This window comes from Numenius arquata, chromosome 10 (genome assembly GCF_964106895.1).
Source record: "Numenius arquata chromosome 10, bNumArq3.hap1.1, whole genome shotgun sequence".
Classification (NCBI taxonomy): domain Eukaryota; kingdom Metazoa; phylum Chordata; class Aves; order Charadriiformes; family Scolopacidae; genus Numenius; species Numenius arquata.
The window spans coordinates 17,375,010-17,392,590 of NC_133585.1; the positions used below are offsets into that span (position 1 = coordinate 17,375,010).

At 38.4% G+C, this 17,581-nt stretch overlaps 1 protein-coding gene across 2 annotated transcripts in view; it reads right to left on the reverse strand.

The window, feature by feature from the left end:
• CTNNA3 (catenin alpha 3) overlaps window positions 1-17,581 on the reverse strand; it is a 492,103-nt gene that overhangs the window by 374,899 nt on the left and 99,623 nt on the right. For both annotated transcript variants that reach the window (XM_074154868.1, XM_074154867.1), the window contains exon 6: window positions 769-1,032. In XM_074154868.1, coding sequence (XP_074010969.1) covers window positions 769-1,032 — 264 coding nt within the window. The remainder of the gene's footprint in view (window positions 1-768; window positions 1,033-17,581) is intronic.

The window sequence follows — 17,581 nt, forward strand, 5'->3', positions numbered from 1 at the left end:
TGGGCCTACACAAGTTACACCAGATGAGGAGCATGGTCTGTAATCTCATCTACAGAAGGTCTTTTACTATTTTTGGCAGGACAATGGAAAATAACACTGGTAAGAGCCAGAGCAGCCATGAGAAAAGGGAAAGCTCCATACAAAAGCTTCGGATGGGGTCAGCAGTAGAGAAAGAACTCACTTTCTCCAAGCATTTGGTTAAATAATGGAAGTAGAAATGCACAATTTGTGAAAGCATACTGTTTGTGTCACTATTTAATGATAAGCATAAAATATAATTAGGTTTCTAAATTCTTCAATTACATAAATTACATAATGAACTCAATGACAAATTTTGGAGTAAAGGACTTCAACTGGTGATGTTCTAGTTCAAACGCAGTCGAGGTAGCAGTGGTCACCATCATCTGATAATTACTGTTATTTATAAACTAAACTCATGGGTTCTGCCCACTTACTCAAAGATGTGCCTGTCACCACCATTAGTGACACACTTGGAACTAATTCTTGTCTGCTGCTCCAACGAAGTCAAATATTGAACATACATGAAAACTTAATTCCAAACTCTTTTGAAGGAAGTGATCCATCCCAATGAAATGATTTAGAGTGATACTGTTTAGACTAGGACTAAACAGAGCACTAATTTCTAACGCTTTTAGGTCTGTCACTTATGATACCAACAGTTAATTAAAAAAAAATACAATAAAAAAAAAAGAAATAAAACACTTTTCAAAAAACGTTGCAGTCTCACAAGTTTATGGGTTTACGTACCTCAAGCTCATCAAGTGCACTTCCAAGAGTAGCTGTGTGAGGTGTAGGTTGTCCCACTTTATTTCCAACTCCTTGGGAAGCATTAGAAATTACATTGAGAGCATTCTGTATTTCATTGCAAATTGAATCCTTGCTGGCTGTAAGGGATGCAACATCTGAATGTTCCAAACAAGCTGAACATATTGAATGTAGGAGAGAGGAATTTTCCTTCAGGGATGCACGTGCTGCAGCAATTTCATCTCGCTGATTGCTAGATTTCAAATCCTGTCAGCAAAAGAACATGCTATTTATTTCCAAAAGCACTTCAAAACTGACAAGTAATGTATAAACATTTTTTTCTCTCTTTCTACTCTGTTTAAGGAAACACCAAGTTAAATTCATCAAAGATTGTGAAAATGGACTACAGCAGTACTTACAATTGAATCATCTTTATCTCAGAAGAAATGAACAAAGTCTGTGTAAAACAACCCCATTTTTTATTGTATCTTATAACCAGCACCATGAACTGTCCACATTTTGCCTGTTTTTAAGCACATGAGAGAACGGGCCTGGAAATTGGCTGTCTTTTCTCCCAGACATGTCTGTCTTCATGAACAACAGAGAAAGACAGAGGTGCAGACAGGGTTAAGTATGGAATTCTGTAATTGTTGCATCTAAACAAATTTTCTGCTTTTTTTTTTCCCTGCCCCACCAGCATATGTCCCAAGCACACTGCAGAAAGGAACAGCAGGTCAGGGATGAGAATCCTGTACTCATGGAAGTGTGGAAGGTGTGGAAATGAAAAAGGTGTTTGAGAGAAGCCATCTCTGTGAAGTGTCACTGCCTGTTTTTCCTCTTTCCCTGCTACGTATACACTTAAAGCACTCACGGATCTTACCATACTCATCTTGTTCCTCCCTTCTTCACCCAGATCTCCTTGAAACCCTACTGTCTCCTGCCAGCCTGGACAACAAGTAACACACAGTTCAACAGAGCTGCCAAGTCAGACTTAACTGTTGCTAGGAATCAAGCTTGGAAGCTGTTATTTGGACAGCTGAAAGTTATGGATTTTGGGACAACCATACAGTCAACATCAGGATTGTAAGGAGCCTCCTGTCTCATCCTATTTTACTCTAGATATTCTCCCCACTCTTCTTCTGCATCTTGTTCCTTTGGGGGGAAAAAACAAAAAGAAAAACAAAACAAAACAAAAAAAGAACACAAAAAAAACAACTAGTAGATATTTGCAAAATGGCTTGGGTGAAGGAGACAGTTAAATTCGGGGGGGGGATAAAAAAAGGAAGGGAAAATAGCACATCAGAACAATAAAAGCCTGTGGCACCAGCTTCAAATGATGCGAAGAGGCACAATGAAGTATGAACAACAAAATGCATACAAAACTGCTTGCAGCCTGCTCTAAAGCAAGCTGAAGTCTTTCTAATTATTTTCCTTTGCATTGCATCAGGCTCTATACGCATTATTTACAAAAGCATCACAGTATCTACTCACTTCCTAAAGTTTGTAAGTTTCTAGCTGAAGAAAAGAGCATTCAATATTAAATGAACCAGTCCTATGTTTTTAAAATCTCATTTACTGCTAGATATGCATTGGACATAGGACTGCATCTTATTTCCTCAGGCTAACTTGGAAATCTCAGGGCTACAGTAAAAAACAAACAAAACAAAACAAAACAATCCACCACAAATGAGAGAGAGAGGGAGGAAGGGAGAGAGAGAGAAGCAGAGCCTTAAACAGAAGCAAACAATGGTTTAACCAGCTGATCATCTGAATTAGAAAACTGAGTTATTTTCTTAATGTTAACATATTTTCATATTTTCAATAAACCAATACATCAATGAGTCACGACTATGCAGGAATTACTTCATTGCCCAATGAAGTCATTGGGCAACTGTGTGCTCAAATCCAAATACTAGTGCACCTCCAACCTTGGTAAAGCACATACAATTTCTCTAGTGCACTCTCAGCAAAAAGTGTCATTTATTTTTAAACACGGACTCTCGTTCTAACTGGTGAAACTAACCTTTCCTACAATTAGATTACAATGCAAGAGAACGCTCCTTTTTCTCCTGTGCTGCAGTGAATCTACAGACCTAGAGATACAATGGTAAGTCACTACAACACTTCCGTCTAGCTGCCTTCTGTTCTTAAAACATTTCTTACTTTGCTGCATCACATGCAAACAATCAAACTCAAAAGTCCTTCCAAATGCAAATGTTTGACTTTCTCCCTCTAAAACAGCTGTATAACCAGGAACGAGGGGTTCATAAGAAATCCAAAACTGGCAAGCCAGTAGCACAAAGCCAGTAACAGCCAGTCAGTAACACGGCATCCAGAAACATGTCCAGAAACAGTCTAAAAAATTCAATATATTAATGTTTCTAAAAGACAGAATATTTTGTTCACAGCACAATACTGTGTACAGTTTCAGAATCACAGTCTTGGTAAACTCACCTATAAAGAGCCTCACTTTTATTGAATAGCACTTTTTTAAAAAACATAATGTTTAGACCAATGAAATTCAACTTTGTTTTTCAGTTGTGAGCCTTGGAGAGCCCCAAAAGAAGCTGTAGGCTCACTGTTCTTTTCCACCTTGATGAAGAATTAATTCCTCAAGATTTTTGATGTGAACAGGAAGAGAGAGCTGATAATCTTAGTCTGATCTTCTGCATAAATGGGCCAAAAAACCGTATAATTGAGTGACTTCTCCATCAAATCTTGGCATATGTGGATTATCAGAATAATGTAACTAGTCCTCTGAGGAAGGAACTTAGTCTCTACAAACACATTCTTAACCCATAGTCTGTAAAATTTTTTCCTCTGGAGTGAAAAATACAGAAACCATCTGATTTCTTTTTTACTTTTCAAGGAGAACATCCCACTAGGAAACACAAGAAAGCAACACTGAGAAAGTATAGTTTCTTTTAAGTTATCCTTTGACAGAACATATCACTTGAGAACTACAAGCAGAGTGTTAACATTCTCCTCTGAACTATCAAACCATCACAGTTCTTAACAAGTTGATGGGCACTGTGCTAGATTTGAATGACTTGCTCACTTTTCAGACAAGTTTCCAAACTAAGACCATAGACTTCTAAAGGTCTGAACCATACAGGGAAAAGTATGGACATAAAGGATTGAAGTATCTCTAAAACACAGAGCCAGAACAAGAGGAACAGAACACATACTACGACCATATTTTGTGTTACTCGGAGTTGTTGCAAGTATGGATGGATCATCTTCCACCCACAGACGCAGAAGACAAATACGACTACAGAGAAGAAATTTTCCAAACCATTTCTTACTACTACTCTCTTCATACCATAATATATGAGCATCTGTAGTTCATCCAGCTACATTACCGAGCTTTAGCCTGTTTTATTTCATAGCTTACCATTTTCCTCTTATTCCAACTTCTTTTTAGACTACTGGACTATTTCCAGTGGTCTGGGATTTGTTCTTCCATACTAACTCAGCAGCTGAGCTCTGGATATGTCATATGAGACCAGTTGAGATCAAAGATAATCCGGTCTCCAAGCATTGCCAATCTAAGAGTGATACTTCCCCAGGCTGCTGTCTCAGCCCCCCTGGGACATACCATTCTGTCTTTGTCGAACCTGTTTGTCCCTGATAAGAATGCAAAATGAATGGATAGCCACAGATTCCCAGCTTTGGATTGTTCCAGCCAAACATGGTGAATGGACGAGAAGATTTTAAATAGAAAACTTGAAAACTACTGTCACAGTTAAGCTTCGGTTGCACTATCTCAATAAGGAGAAAAAAAAAAAAAAATAATCTGCTCTTTATCATGCTTAATACAATTAAGGTTTGACAGCACAATACACCAGGAAGCCAGCTCTTGTTCACTGAGTGTTTGCATCAGCACAGCTCACGGGATCCAGGCACCACTGTGGGTATAAATCACACTGCCATATTTTGCACTGGCTGCAGTCAAAATACAGCTCTCAAAGACAGCTTCAAATAAAGTGTGCTGCAGTCCCCCAGCTGACTCTCTGCAGAGGCAGATGCCATTGAACTGAATTATATATCTAAGAAAAACACAGACATACAACCCCCCACAATTTCATACTATTATAGGGTTACTTTTTACCACAGCTTATACTTGGGCTTTAGTGTTCAGCTTTCAGTCAAATGTGACTGCCAAATTGTGTGTATTTCACTGAATTTTTTTAGAGTTGGAAGGGACCGTATAGATCATCTAGTCCAGCTAGATCTGTTTAGTCCAACAATTTGGTGACTCAAAAACAATAACAAAGCTCAAACTCTTCCGAGTGCATTCATTCACTGCTTATCTGAGTATGGCTCCAGTTTACATATTCCAGAAATACTGTGTATTCTTATTCAGTGGAAGAAAATATCTCACAGACAAGAAAGTGATAAAAGATTTGGGGTTGATACTGACTGCCATATTGCTCTTCAGTTGTGGCAGCTCGTCCAAGATAACACTTTCACGCAGGTTTTAAAGACTTATAGGTGTCAGGGTCCTGAGAGCGCTGCTAGGCCCCAGAGGCCCTGCCCAGCCTCAGGTGGGGCCTCCATCCACCCTCACCCTTGGGCCCCGGAGCCCCAGCTCAGCTCACTCTGGGACTTTCAGTCCCTGTCTGAGCTCTGTCATGGGACTGATGGTCTCCAGCTCAGCCACAGCTGTCCCCCCCTGCCTGGCCATGGTCCCCTCAATCCAAACCTCAGCCCACAGACTGACCTCCTGAGCTCCATCCTGCCCTGTCACAACAGTGCTTCTGAGACATCACAGGGCTGTCTCTCTACCAGGCCTGACCCTCCACCCGATCCATGGACTGACTTCCCAGCTTGTCCTCTGACCCGCCTTGTCACCACAAACTTTCCTGTTGGTCTGGGCTCTTGATAGAACCATCACCTGGCAGGGCTGGCTCACCTGGATGCAGGGCAGTGGTTCAGGGCCCCAGGTGGTGAGGCTGCTGCCGCCTCAGAGAGCAGCCAGTCCTCACCGCACCCCCCACAACACCTTCTTCTGAACAGAGAAGCACTTACCATCAGGAGGGATCCCCTGTGATGAATTCTATCATAAAGCTGACCCTGCCTACTCTACAAAACACTAAGTTTACAGAAGCTGAACAGCATGACCTAATGGCCCCTTTCCTCCACATCAGACTCAACTACACCTCTGAACCTGATGGCCTAACGCAAGAGACTGTAATGGCACAAGAGACAGACACAAACACAGACGGGGAAAAACACCTGACTGAGGAAAACGGCTTCCTTAGCACAAACAAAACACTGCTGGAGCTGCACCACACTGACCACGAAAGGTCACCTCACATGCATTCCCAGCAAGTGAAACACCACCGAGAAGGTATGCCAGTGAATTCAGGACAGTGCTGAATCAAACAAATTTGTTTTAAAACATCTTTGTGCATTTCTCATTGACAGAATCAAAATTCGGCCACTACCTTCCGCAGTCACTGACAGATTTAAGTACTCTACAAAGCAAATTATTAGAGCTTCCAGTGTCATAGGGATGGAAAAACTCTTCCGAAAAATATCCCACCTGCTCCTTCACAGAAAACACGTATTTCCAAAGCCAGTTTGTCCACATTTTTGCTTTTTTAAAAAATACACAGGTTTCCAGGTATGACTCCAGTCCAAACTGGAGATGAATTAAATTAGCACTGTTACACTCCAGAAATGTAAAACTATTTCCTTTCTCATTTCTCTTCTCTGATAGACAATGCTGAACGCTGATAATCCCCAAACAACGGTGTTTGCTGGCATAACAGAAGTAAGCCATTTTAGAAGACGTATCTTATAGATTGACCAGGTCTGGAGACAAAACCAGGAATCTGCCTTTGCAAAGCAGCAACACAATATGTGTTTGACTGTCAGAATTCCAACCTACGTTTCTACTAAAAAAAGTCTTAACTGGCCTCCAAATGTATTTTTCCTGACTTCAGAAATCATCAGCAGTTCTATCCATCTCGTCCTAAACTATACTATACAGTGTGTATACAGAGTACATATGCACCATATACACACACACACACACAAAATACCTATACTTCATACGGCTATAAACTATGGGCAGACTTTGTTTGCATCAGTCTTATGCAGGAATACACAAAATATGAAGTGTTCCAGTGCAAACACACGTCAATGTTATCATAGGACTAAGCCTTTAAGTAATAGCCTCTGCCTTCACAGACTCTGCACTGTCTTTCTATAACTTTCAGTCAACTTAGAGACAACAGGAATCAGAAATACAGTACCGAGGTTCCCACTAGAAACGAAGTTTTGCAACTTTCTCTCTGCACCTATACCTATTTACTATTACTCATACGCAAACTGACATATAATACCGCAGAAAAGCAAAGCTATCTTATAAAAAGTATCAAAATCTGCCCATGACTAGTTAATATCCCAGCTTTTAAATTTTACTAATGTTTTTCAGGAATTTGCTGTTCACATAGGGAAGATCCAGTTTCTTTTGATGACTTTGTTGCATCAGATTGCAACTACTGCTCAATATGCTGTGTCTCATATGCTTCAGCAACTTTAGCCCTATTACAGATGACAGAGCAACACCTTGCTGTCACTTCTCTATCCATTATTTCAGAATTTGGTCCCTACACTTCTAATACCCTGCTCTGTTAACTATCAGTCTCCTAGATGAAGTAGCTGATTTTGAAAGGTAGCAAAGCAATTTTTCCCTGTAAGGATTTTTCTTTGAGCCCAGCAATCGCTTTTCTGCAAACATATATCACTTAATTATTAGCTAACAAATGTTTTCTCCTAGTACGGTTACGGTCACATTTGTCATAAATGAGCATGCCTGGAACTAGAGCAGGAAACATTCATCAGCAAGAAGGCTCCCACATTAAACACCAGATCTGAGGTTAAGAACTTCTAGAAGATCTTGTCACATCTCAAAGAGCAGGAGATGGCTAATGAAGTGAAGGAGAGGAAAGCAAGGAAAAAGAGAGTAAGGAAATACAGCAGAAATATAGATTAATTTGAAGAGAGGAAAACAGGAAATGGGGGAGATACAGCACAAAACAGTGAGAGTGAAAAAGTGTAAGGAAGATTAAGATGATGAAATAGTGGATGGGAAGGAGTCAATGATGTACCAACCTTACTTGATTCCAAGCACCTGAAAATAGGATAGTCACTGCAGAAACACCCAGAAGTAGGACGGCAGCAGCCTACAGTCCTCTTACACAATTTAATGTGTAAAGCAGCAATCAGTTTTTGTTCGTTAACATTTCTATCTAAGGAATACTTTGTCTTTATGCTGCCGTCAAATACAGTTTAAAATTTTCAGAAGCCCAGTGTTTTCATGGCATCATTTTCTTTTACTATCTAAACTTGCTTTGCTTTCAGTGCTTAGTTCTTAATGTGACTTGGAGATCTCTTTCCAGAAAGCTAAAGGGCTGGTAGGTGTAATTATTTGTTTTAGGAGCGGGTTGTATCAGTTAGTGTTAGCTTGACCTATGTTGTTTAAAACTCCATCTTATGCTTTCAGCTAAATAAACTGCTCGTTAACGTCCATCCTTGAGAGAAGAGAGCTCAGAGGTTGACACGTATTTCGGGCGGTCAAGAAAATTTATACTTTAATGTAAAGTTTAATACTAAAGCAACCTATCACAGTTTTCAATAGACTAGAGAAGGGATTTGTGCATACATGTCTAAATAAAGTAATACAAAGCAAACAATGCAGAACATGGAGCTTGCAGATGTAGGAAGTTCAGAAGATACGCCAAAGCAGGACCTTACTTCTTTCGTAGGAGTAAAGACACCTGAAAACTGGCATTTGAGAGAAATGACAGTTTAAAACTATTCTGTAATCACTCATACAAAAAAAACCAGAGTAAAACATATTGAGCAAGACTCAATACAAAATCTTTCATATGGTAGTTGTTTCAAAGATATGGAAAATATGAACTACTAACATTCATGTATAGTACAATGCTCAGAATACAGCTGTTAAAGCTTTCGGGAAATATTTTGGCCTGGGATTTTTTTAATGGAAGATGACTCATTGAAAAATGTGGCAGAATGACATTTATCCACAGTTATTTATTTCTGCAATTCTATTAAATTGTCGTAATACCATATGTTGTTATTTTTTGCTTGCTTCTTTTCTGAGATTTTAAAACTAAAGGGGATTTGAGGAATATCGATTAGATTGAAAACTTGTTTCATTCTCTGCCTTAGTGGTATTAAGCTACTTATAAACATCTACAGTAAAACTATTAATAGTGAAAAGTCATGTTGTACATGGTCCACTAACATTTTCACCGATACGCAGTTTAACAGATACCAGATATTTCACATTTAGGCTATTCTGGTTTAGTCACCTGCTTATACATATAATCGTGTCTAAATGTATTCCACCTGTCAGAACAGGATCTCTTTCTCCAAGAAATCAGCTCAGGTTCCCCTAGGTAAAAGTTTTTCCTGGTCTTGAACACAGCACAGTTCAATTTTCCTAGATTTAATATCTCAATATGAAAGATGTGAAATCATCAACAATGAACAGGTACACGACTCATATCAGACAGCCTGTTCCAACTGCTATTTTTGCACAGATTATATGCTCAACAAATATTCATGACCCTCGCTCCTATTCTTCTGTCAAACTCCAGTTACAGTTTAACTATTTTTGAACATTCATTATAAATACTTTCCAAATATTTAAAATAAGCTAGTTTCCTATTTTTCTAATTAAAAAACCCTCAAAACTAAAACAAGCTGAATCAAGTAAATGAATGACATATCCTCACACACTCTCTTAAGATGCACACAATTCAAACACTGCAGGGAATATTAAGTTTCTGTAACATGAAGACACGTACTATTGACATGCGTAAAGAGTGGCACTCAAGCAAATGGAACTGAAGTGGTAATCCATCAAAACAAGCTTATTAGCATTACCAATTTCAGAAATGTTAACAGCAGGCTTTGTTTTCGCTGTTCAGCTTGAACTGCAAAATGAGCTTCTTTTGAGTATTTATCATGGACAATACTGTTTCCGCTTTTTCTCGCGTATCAGTTTAAGATTTTTAATGTTGTTTTCTGCACACCTTGCAAACACTTACAGGACAGCAACTCAGAGCAAGAAAGAAAAAGCTGTAAGCCCTTGAGCTCTGAACTGAATGTTAATGCATTTGTATATGATAGATTTAATACAGAACTGAGAATAAATGACTTCCAGCAGCTGCACTCTGGACCTATAAATCGCTGCGAGTACTACAAAATCCATACAAAGGAAGAACAGCTGTATAATTTACAGCATCAGTATTTGTCAAGAAATGCTGCAAATACAGAACTTTATTTCTTCATTTTAACATTCCTATAAAAATTAGAAAGTACCTATACATGGATTCTATTTAGATTAGAACTTTTATTCATCTCCCCTGACGGCACTTCAATGCAGAACGCAATTTAATTTTTACCAGTGTAAAATGAAATACAAAAAGCATAAACACTAAAAGTTTTATAAAATAAATGTAAGAAATGTGCATACAGCTAATGATTAGCATGTTACGTTTTGCATGGGATATACTTTGAGAAAATCAGAATAGTGCTCTGATCAGATGTTTTATACTATAAAACAGATGATTTATGCTATACAAGAAGCAAATGTCAGGGGTAAAGGTTTGAACAGTTGGATTTTTCTCAAGATGCATCCCTTCCAACGGTACTGACAGCCACAACATCACACTCCTGTTCCTCCTTATGCTTCAGAGAATTTCACATCGTCTTCACAGAATTGTGTCACCAGCCCAAGAGTATGACCCAATATACTGTAAAAATACGCAGTATAACACAGTAGCTATAAAAATGGTATACCCTGCAAACAGTATCTGAAAACTACAGAATTTCATTCATTTTACAGAAGAAATCCAAAGTTTTGAGTCCCAAAGTTACACGTCCATTCAACAGTTATACATGATTGTTTATTTGTGAACACCAAGCAATGGATTTTTAAGAGATGCACGAGATCTGAATTTTCACTAACAAGGAAGGCATGCCCTATCAGCCCGAGATTTTCATTCAGAAAATGAGAAAAGCTTCTGAATATTTTTTTTTATGCAACAGCCATTTGCACAGTTGTATTTATGAACACAAGTAATTTCAAAATTCATGGAACCAAAATGATTTTGTTTTGTTGAAGGCATTACAAATAGTTCCTTCAAGAACGATATCGGTATTAAACTGCATCACCTAGTACATCTATTATCTCAAGAGACTACTGTCTATTAACAGTAGTTTAAACCTCCACTTTAATTTATACGCCAACTTCCAGTTTTTATAGTTGAACTGAATCAGTAGGAGATAATGTCTTCCTGATCTCATAGCAGGTGACAAAAAACCTCACGGTGCATTTCTTATATAGTAATACGGTTGGTAAATGCAGTTTTCTTGATCTCTAAATATAAAAGAAACAAGGTACTCAAGTCCCATGAAAAAACCCATCTGAGGTAAGCTGATCTGAAATAAGACGTTTTATTATGATATTTGTTGTGGAAAGTCAACACAGTTCCAATACATAATTTCCACTTTTCTGAACTGAATGCTGTACAAGAAGTTTAGTCATATGAAAGCCCTTCAAACTGGACAGAATTCAGCTTTACCCCTGTTTCAGACACATAATACTACAAAACAAAATAGCAAGCCTGTTTGGAAATATTACCTCATATGGCACTAGCTGTTATGATGCAGTGTGTTCAACACAATTCTCAACCTTAATACAAGAGGTACCACAGGCAACATGCTCTAAGACTGCCGTGTTCAGTAGAAACAACATCAAAAACATAATAATCCTCATTAATACAAGAAATAAACAGTGAAAAGGGGTCACCGTTTAATGGTCACGAGGGAAAATTTGATGAGAAATCTACGGACACAGGGAACACTGAAATTTTTACCTTCACCAAACAGTCCTTTAATATATTAGTTAGAGTTGCACTGTATCTCCTAAAGAATAAAATACGAATCCACAGCTGATCACAGTCATCATCAGAAACAAACAAATCTGCTTCACCTTCTCCCTCCTTCACGACAGATCAAAATAGCCTATACTGCTCTTTCCCTGGAAGAGAAAGGAAATGGTGAAGAACTTCCAGCTTCACGTAGCAGTGGCAGCACTTTTGTCAAAATGTCCTCCACCCATCCATATGCTGACTTCCCTAGCTTTTTGACTCATCTAAGAGATAGAAACCTATAGCTACCTTTCCTTACATCCATATTTTTTCCTTATAAATTCAATCTTTTCATTAGAAGTGGAAAATTTCTGTAAATGCCTAAAAATTGCTATCAGAAATAATTGGGTATGGTTTTCCTTCTTTTTTTTTTCCCTTTTCTTTTTCAACGATAGTGTCAACAGTATGGAATAACACTGATGAATTATAACATCCAGAGATTCATCTCATTAAGCTGCTTGAGTGCTTGAGAACTTTTTGAATTCAAGGGGTTTAAGTACAGTTGTTCTCTGTAGTATCAAATGCTTGCTTTGGAGCAACTTATTATTTTTCTTATAAACCCCTCAGTATAATAAGCCTTAACAGAATACAGTCATTTCCATGACTAGTGGTTTTGCACAATGATAACGTCAGTTTTTCCATTGAGGAAAGGTCACTGACAAAGAAAACATCCTCATCAGTAGCATTTCTCGCTAGAAACTCCAATGCTCTAAGGATGTCAGCAATGTAGGGAGTCTAAGACAGCCTTCTTGGTTGAGAGGTATTTACGTTACTCGGACTTAAGTGTTCTATATAAGCCATTCTTTCCCCTGTTGAATCAAAAGACACCTCATTAGTATTACTTAAACCCCGGAACCTTATAAATTGTAAATTAAATGATATGATCTTCAGTACAAAAGGGCTGTTGTTGAGAAGATGGAGGCAAACTCTTCCCAGAGATCCACAGCTAAAAGATGAGAGGAAAGCAAATTGCCATCAAGAAATACAGGGTGGAAAAAAGTTCACCACAAGTGTGTGATGCACTGCAACAGGGACCTACGGAGGCCATGAGATTTTCACCCTTAAAGATATTCAGAATTCGACCAGACAGGACCTGAGAAACCTGATCTAACTTAGAACTTAGCCCTGCTTTGAGCAAAACATTGGACTAGAACTCTGGAGGTCCCTTTCAGCTAAAGTATGATACTAAATTTCATTATTTAAGGGCTGAAAGTGAATGTTCTGTAGCTTTAAGGAAAGTCAGGAATTTTCCTTTTTGGGGAGTTATATAATAATGAAGTCGTGCTTGAATGGTCCTCATCAGGGTAAAGGGTAAGTGATTAATTGTTCAAAAACGTATACGTAAATCACTAACCTCAAAGTACCCCAATGCCCCGGTTCAATGCAGAATGCTCCCACTATTCAGGATCCTGAAAACTTGTCATGATGCAAAGCTAACTAGCCCTTATTCCACAAATCTGACACACTGGGAAGAGGAAATATTTTAGCAGATTTCTCTCCCCCCCATGCAGAAGGTCAAATTCCAGTTAAGTTTGGAGAAGCTTAGTGAAGAAAAAATAGACCACAAAATGCAGGTGAGGTAAAAGCGTAGAAACAATTGGCTTACTTTCCATTAGCTTGTGTAGTATTTTCCATTATAGAAAAGCCTGCTTTTGGCTGTTCATAATTTTGATGAATGAGTAGGTTGGGGTAAAACTGATCACACCAGGTATCTGGAGGGGTTTATTTGTTTTTTCTTATTTGATGCTTTGTTTGTTTACAGAAAAGATGCATTCAGACACCTTCACCTTAAAGGCTAAGGAAAACATTCTCCCCATGTTAATACAGTCTGAGCAGTATTTTCTTGAGAAAATACATTATTTCCATTTTTTGAAGAACTGACTTAAAATTTGCTTGCCTTAATATTGTTGCAGTTGCAACAATAAAGATCAAGTGCAAAATATAGCATAATGGTTAGGGCACTTTCAGAGAGAAGAAAACTCAAGACTCCATCATCCTGGGAGACGGCTCTGACAAAGAAGCCACGTTGTGTAAGTGTGCCAGGGTAGGCAAGGTAAAGGAGGAGAAAGACAGTATCTCCATCTCTTCCTTATTTGTTTTGTCACACTGAAAATACTTTTTAATTTTAAGCCTATGTCACAAGCTCAATGTGAAAAAGCCATTTTAACTAAATTGATTCTAAAATCTATTCTTTAAGCAATTGAGCTATTTCTCTGCACTAATTACAAGACATCATATTGAAGTAATCACATACTATTCTTCCAGTTAGCCTCTCAGTACATAGTTTGGCTACTTCTCACAAAATGAAAGCAAAACTGTACAGAATTAAAGCAATTATCTGTAATTGCCACGTTAGCCTTTGGAGGCCTGATGGTTTGCGGTTTGGAGGCTCTTTTGTTTTTTTCTATCTGTATCCCACCAAAGCCTATTTATCATCAGAAGGCATGCTTCTTATATATTACCTGATGCTTGCCACGTACGTTTCTCCTCCCAATGCCGACCAGCACTTTGGTCTCCTCTATCAGCTTCCTGCAGAGACAGCCCCTTTGCTGCTCACAGCCTCAGCCATGAGCAAGGCTGTGCACAGAAGCCTACCTTCTCCCAGCCTCTAAAGAGAAAAGGCTCCACAATAATACGGCTACATGTCACACAGCAGAAGTTTGTCAATTATGACCAGTCAATATATAACTAAGTGGTTTCCTCCAGTCCCCACATATTCTCCCCATGCTCTTCAGAAGGAGAGAGGCTGTGATTGGGGTATAGGCTGTAACATACACTAAGGGAAAAAACAAAGGAAAGATGGGTAGGTAAGTGGATAAGGAGGAAGAAAAGTAAGTTAAAAGTCAGGAATGCCAACTTAAGGAAAGATGTAGCAGCAAAGTTAAAGGCAACAAGCAGAAGGAATCGCAGATATAGCAGACTAGTACACACGACCACCAGGCCCCAGCATTATGGGTCTTGTGAGGCCTAAGATCTGAGGGCCTGTGGTGTGACAAGTAAACTCAGTAGCCCCTCCTGATAAAGGGGGAAAGATGGATTCCGACATCCCGAGTGTCACAGAACATGGAGAGAAACCTCAGTTTCTCTGTCCCCTGGTTTCCTCTGCAACAGACTACTTTTTTTCTCACCAACTGTCAAGGAATGAAATAACAGATGGCAGACGGAAACAGAGGCTCAGCAATCATAACTGAAGTTACTACCATAGAGATAACCTTGTATCTTAGATTTCATTTCATAAGGCCTCATTAAGTAAAACGAGGCCGGGTATGTCAGTTTAGGTAGTACTATACTTCATATGACCAAATCGTTTCTCAAACAGAAATCATCTTGACACACACAGCATTTAAAAACTTGGTTTTTCCCACATTTAATGCAGAGACTTAGTTTCACGTGCTCAGCAAGCTGAACGCTTAAGCATTAGGACCTTGTGCCACTGTATACTTACCAGCAGTCACTCCTCTGAGACAAATACAATGTTACTAATAAGCCTAAAATTTTCCATTGTTAATTACAATTTGACTAAACTCAGTTTTGATTCCAAATCCCCTCAAATCAAGGGAAAACTGCTATCTAAGTCTTTGCAAAACAATGTGAACAAAATACCATAACGTAAACAACAACAGTTTTTTATATTTCTGGATTATCTGGGTTTTTTTAAAGTTTAGGTACTTCTTTCATTGACTAGCTAAGTATTGCCCAATAAATTTAAATTTAATTACTCCCATCTCATTACAGTATTAGTCTTTTGTTTGCAGCACAGTCACAAATTCTAAAATTTAAAAGTATGCAGAGTGCTTATTTTTTATAATTCTGGATGAGCGGTGTAACTTCCTGGCTTGCTGAGACTAGAACGCAGTAAATTATATTCTCTCTGTGCCCACCCCATGCCTCTGTACAATTGACATAATCTCTTATAATTTCAAGACTGTGAATTACATTTATACAAAAACTGTAGTAGAGTTCTTTTGTCTTGGAAAGTTTATTTAATATGAAAATAACCTTTCTGATATGTTTCCTTTCTTCTAGGTTATTCTTGTGATATACTAATGCAGCATTGAAACTTTTTCAAAAGACAATACCTCACTGCTAAAATGACAAACCACACTCAATGACTCTCTAATCAATTTAACATCTTAGATTATTATTAGAACATCGCTTCTGGAAAGTGAACAGAATTTTTAAAAAGTATAATCCTTCAGAGACCTCATCTTCAAAGCTAAGAAGCATAACTGCCTTCTGAAAGGGAACAAATCTTTTGTATATTATTACAATTGTCAATTTTTACACAATATCGGAAAAGTTATTCTTGCTCAGGAAAAAAGCTCCAATATTTCTAATATGCACCTCTTTCAGCCCAAACGCGAGTTGCAGTTGTGTATTTCTATGTTTCAGAAGTGAGTTGCATAGGTTCCTCCCTCAGTAGTTTTTAAATTTGTGAACCATATTCTTATTCTGCAATATGAGCTCTTTAAGAGAAAGGTAAAGGATGTCCATCCCCTGCTGGCACAACTTGCTGTCGGATGCAGCTGGGATCAGAGCCTCAGCAAACAAGCACGGCATAAACCTAACACGAGGGATGCTTTGCTCCTGGCACAAGGTAACAGAAACAGGTCATGCTATAAATAGATAAGAGAAACTATATAGAAAGGAGAAAACAAACATGTGAGCAGAGGGATACCTCATTTTAGCCACATGTTCTGCTTTTTGCTCTTTTAAGCACAAACAGGCGAGGGAGAGAAAGGAATGGAAAAGGAAGAGGCAGGAAGTGTTTATAATTATATGGGACTGTAGCAATCTTAGGAAAACGTGTTAAATGTACGTGACATTCTCAAGAGCAGTAAAAAAGAAATCTCACTCTTTTTAAAGATTATGGAAATGGAACGAATAGCACCTGGCACAGTAGTCATCTAGCAGAGAAGAAAAGAATAGCGGTCCCAAACAGGAACAAAAGCCATCTGGACTACTACAAGCCCACAGACTGCTCGGAGGCTGTGGACAGGCCAGCTGTACTGTGCACTCACTCTGCAGCTTGTGCTATGGAGCGAAGAAGAAGGTTCTGCACACGCAGTCCCACAGCACCTTGGCAACCATATTCTTCCACAGCTAAATAATCCTTCACTTGTTATTCTTGTTAATCCGGTATCAGTAAGAACTACACCTATCTCACTTTAAGAAGCCATATATTTCCTGGGTTTGGGGGTTCTTTGAGTGATAGGGTGGTTTTTTGGTGGAGTTTTTCTTTTGTTTGGGTTTTTTTATTATTATTTTGGTTTTTTTGGTGGTGGTGGGTTTTTTTGTTTGTCTTGTTGGTTCTTTTTAGGAACTATCCACTGAAACCAAAGAAATCTGTTTAAAAACTGTCCAAGTCTCCAACACAATTTCAATGTTCTTCATCCCACATTTTCTCTACAGAACTGTGACCAAACTGGAATCTGTATTAGGAAACCGTAGCATGGAAAACATTCTTCTGCTAAAGTGCTATTCATACACTAGCAACAACAACAAAAAACTCACCCAAAAAAAGATATTTAAGCAAATGCATACACCTGCATTCCATATACTTATTCAACTTACAACACCCACACAGCAGCTGTGGAATGTCTGTTATTACCTATTTTTCCTGCTTTTTAGACACTCTTCTTCTAACTTCGACAAAAATAATTTGTCCTTGTTAAGCAGTCACAGATTGCCAACTTCCAGATTTAAAATCAGTCTCATCAATCACTTCAGCACAGAAAAATGTCCCAAATGCAAAATATTTGAAATTCTTTTGAGCACTGCATTAAAGAGCTAGCCCTGAAAACTCAGGTTTCTGAATGGCAATGAAATACGTTCAA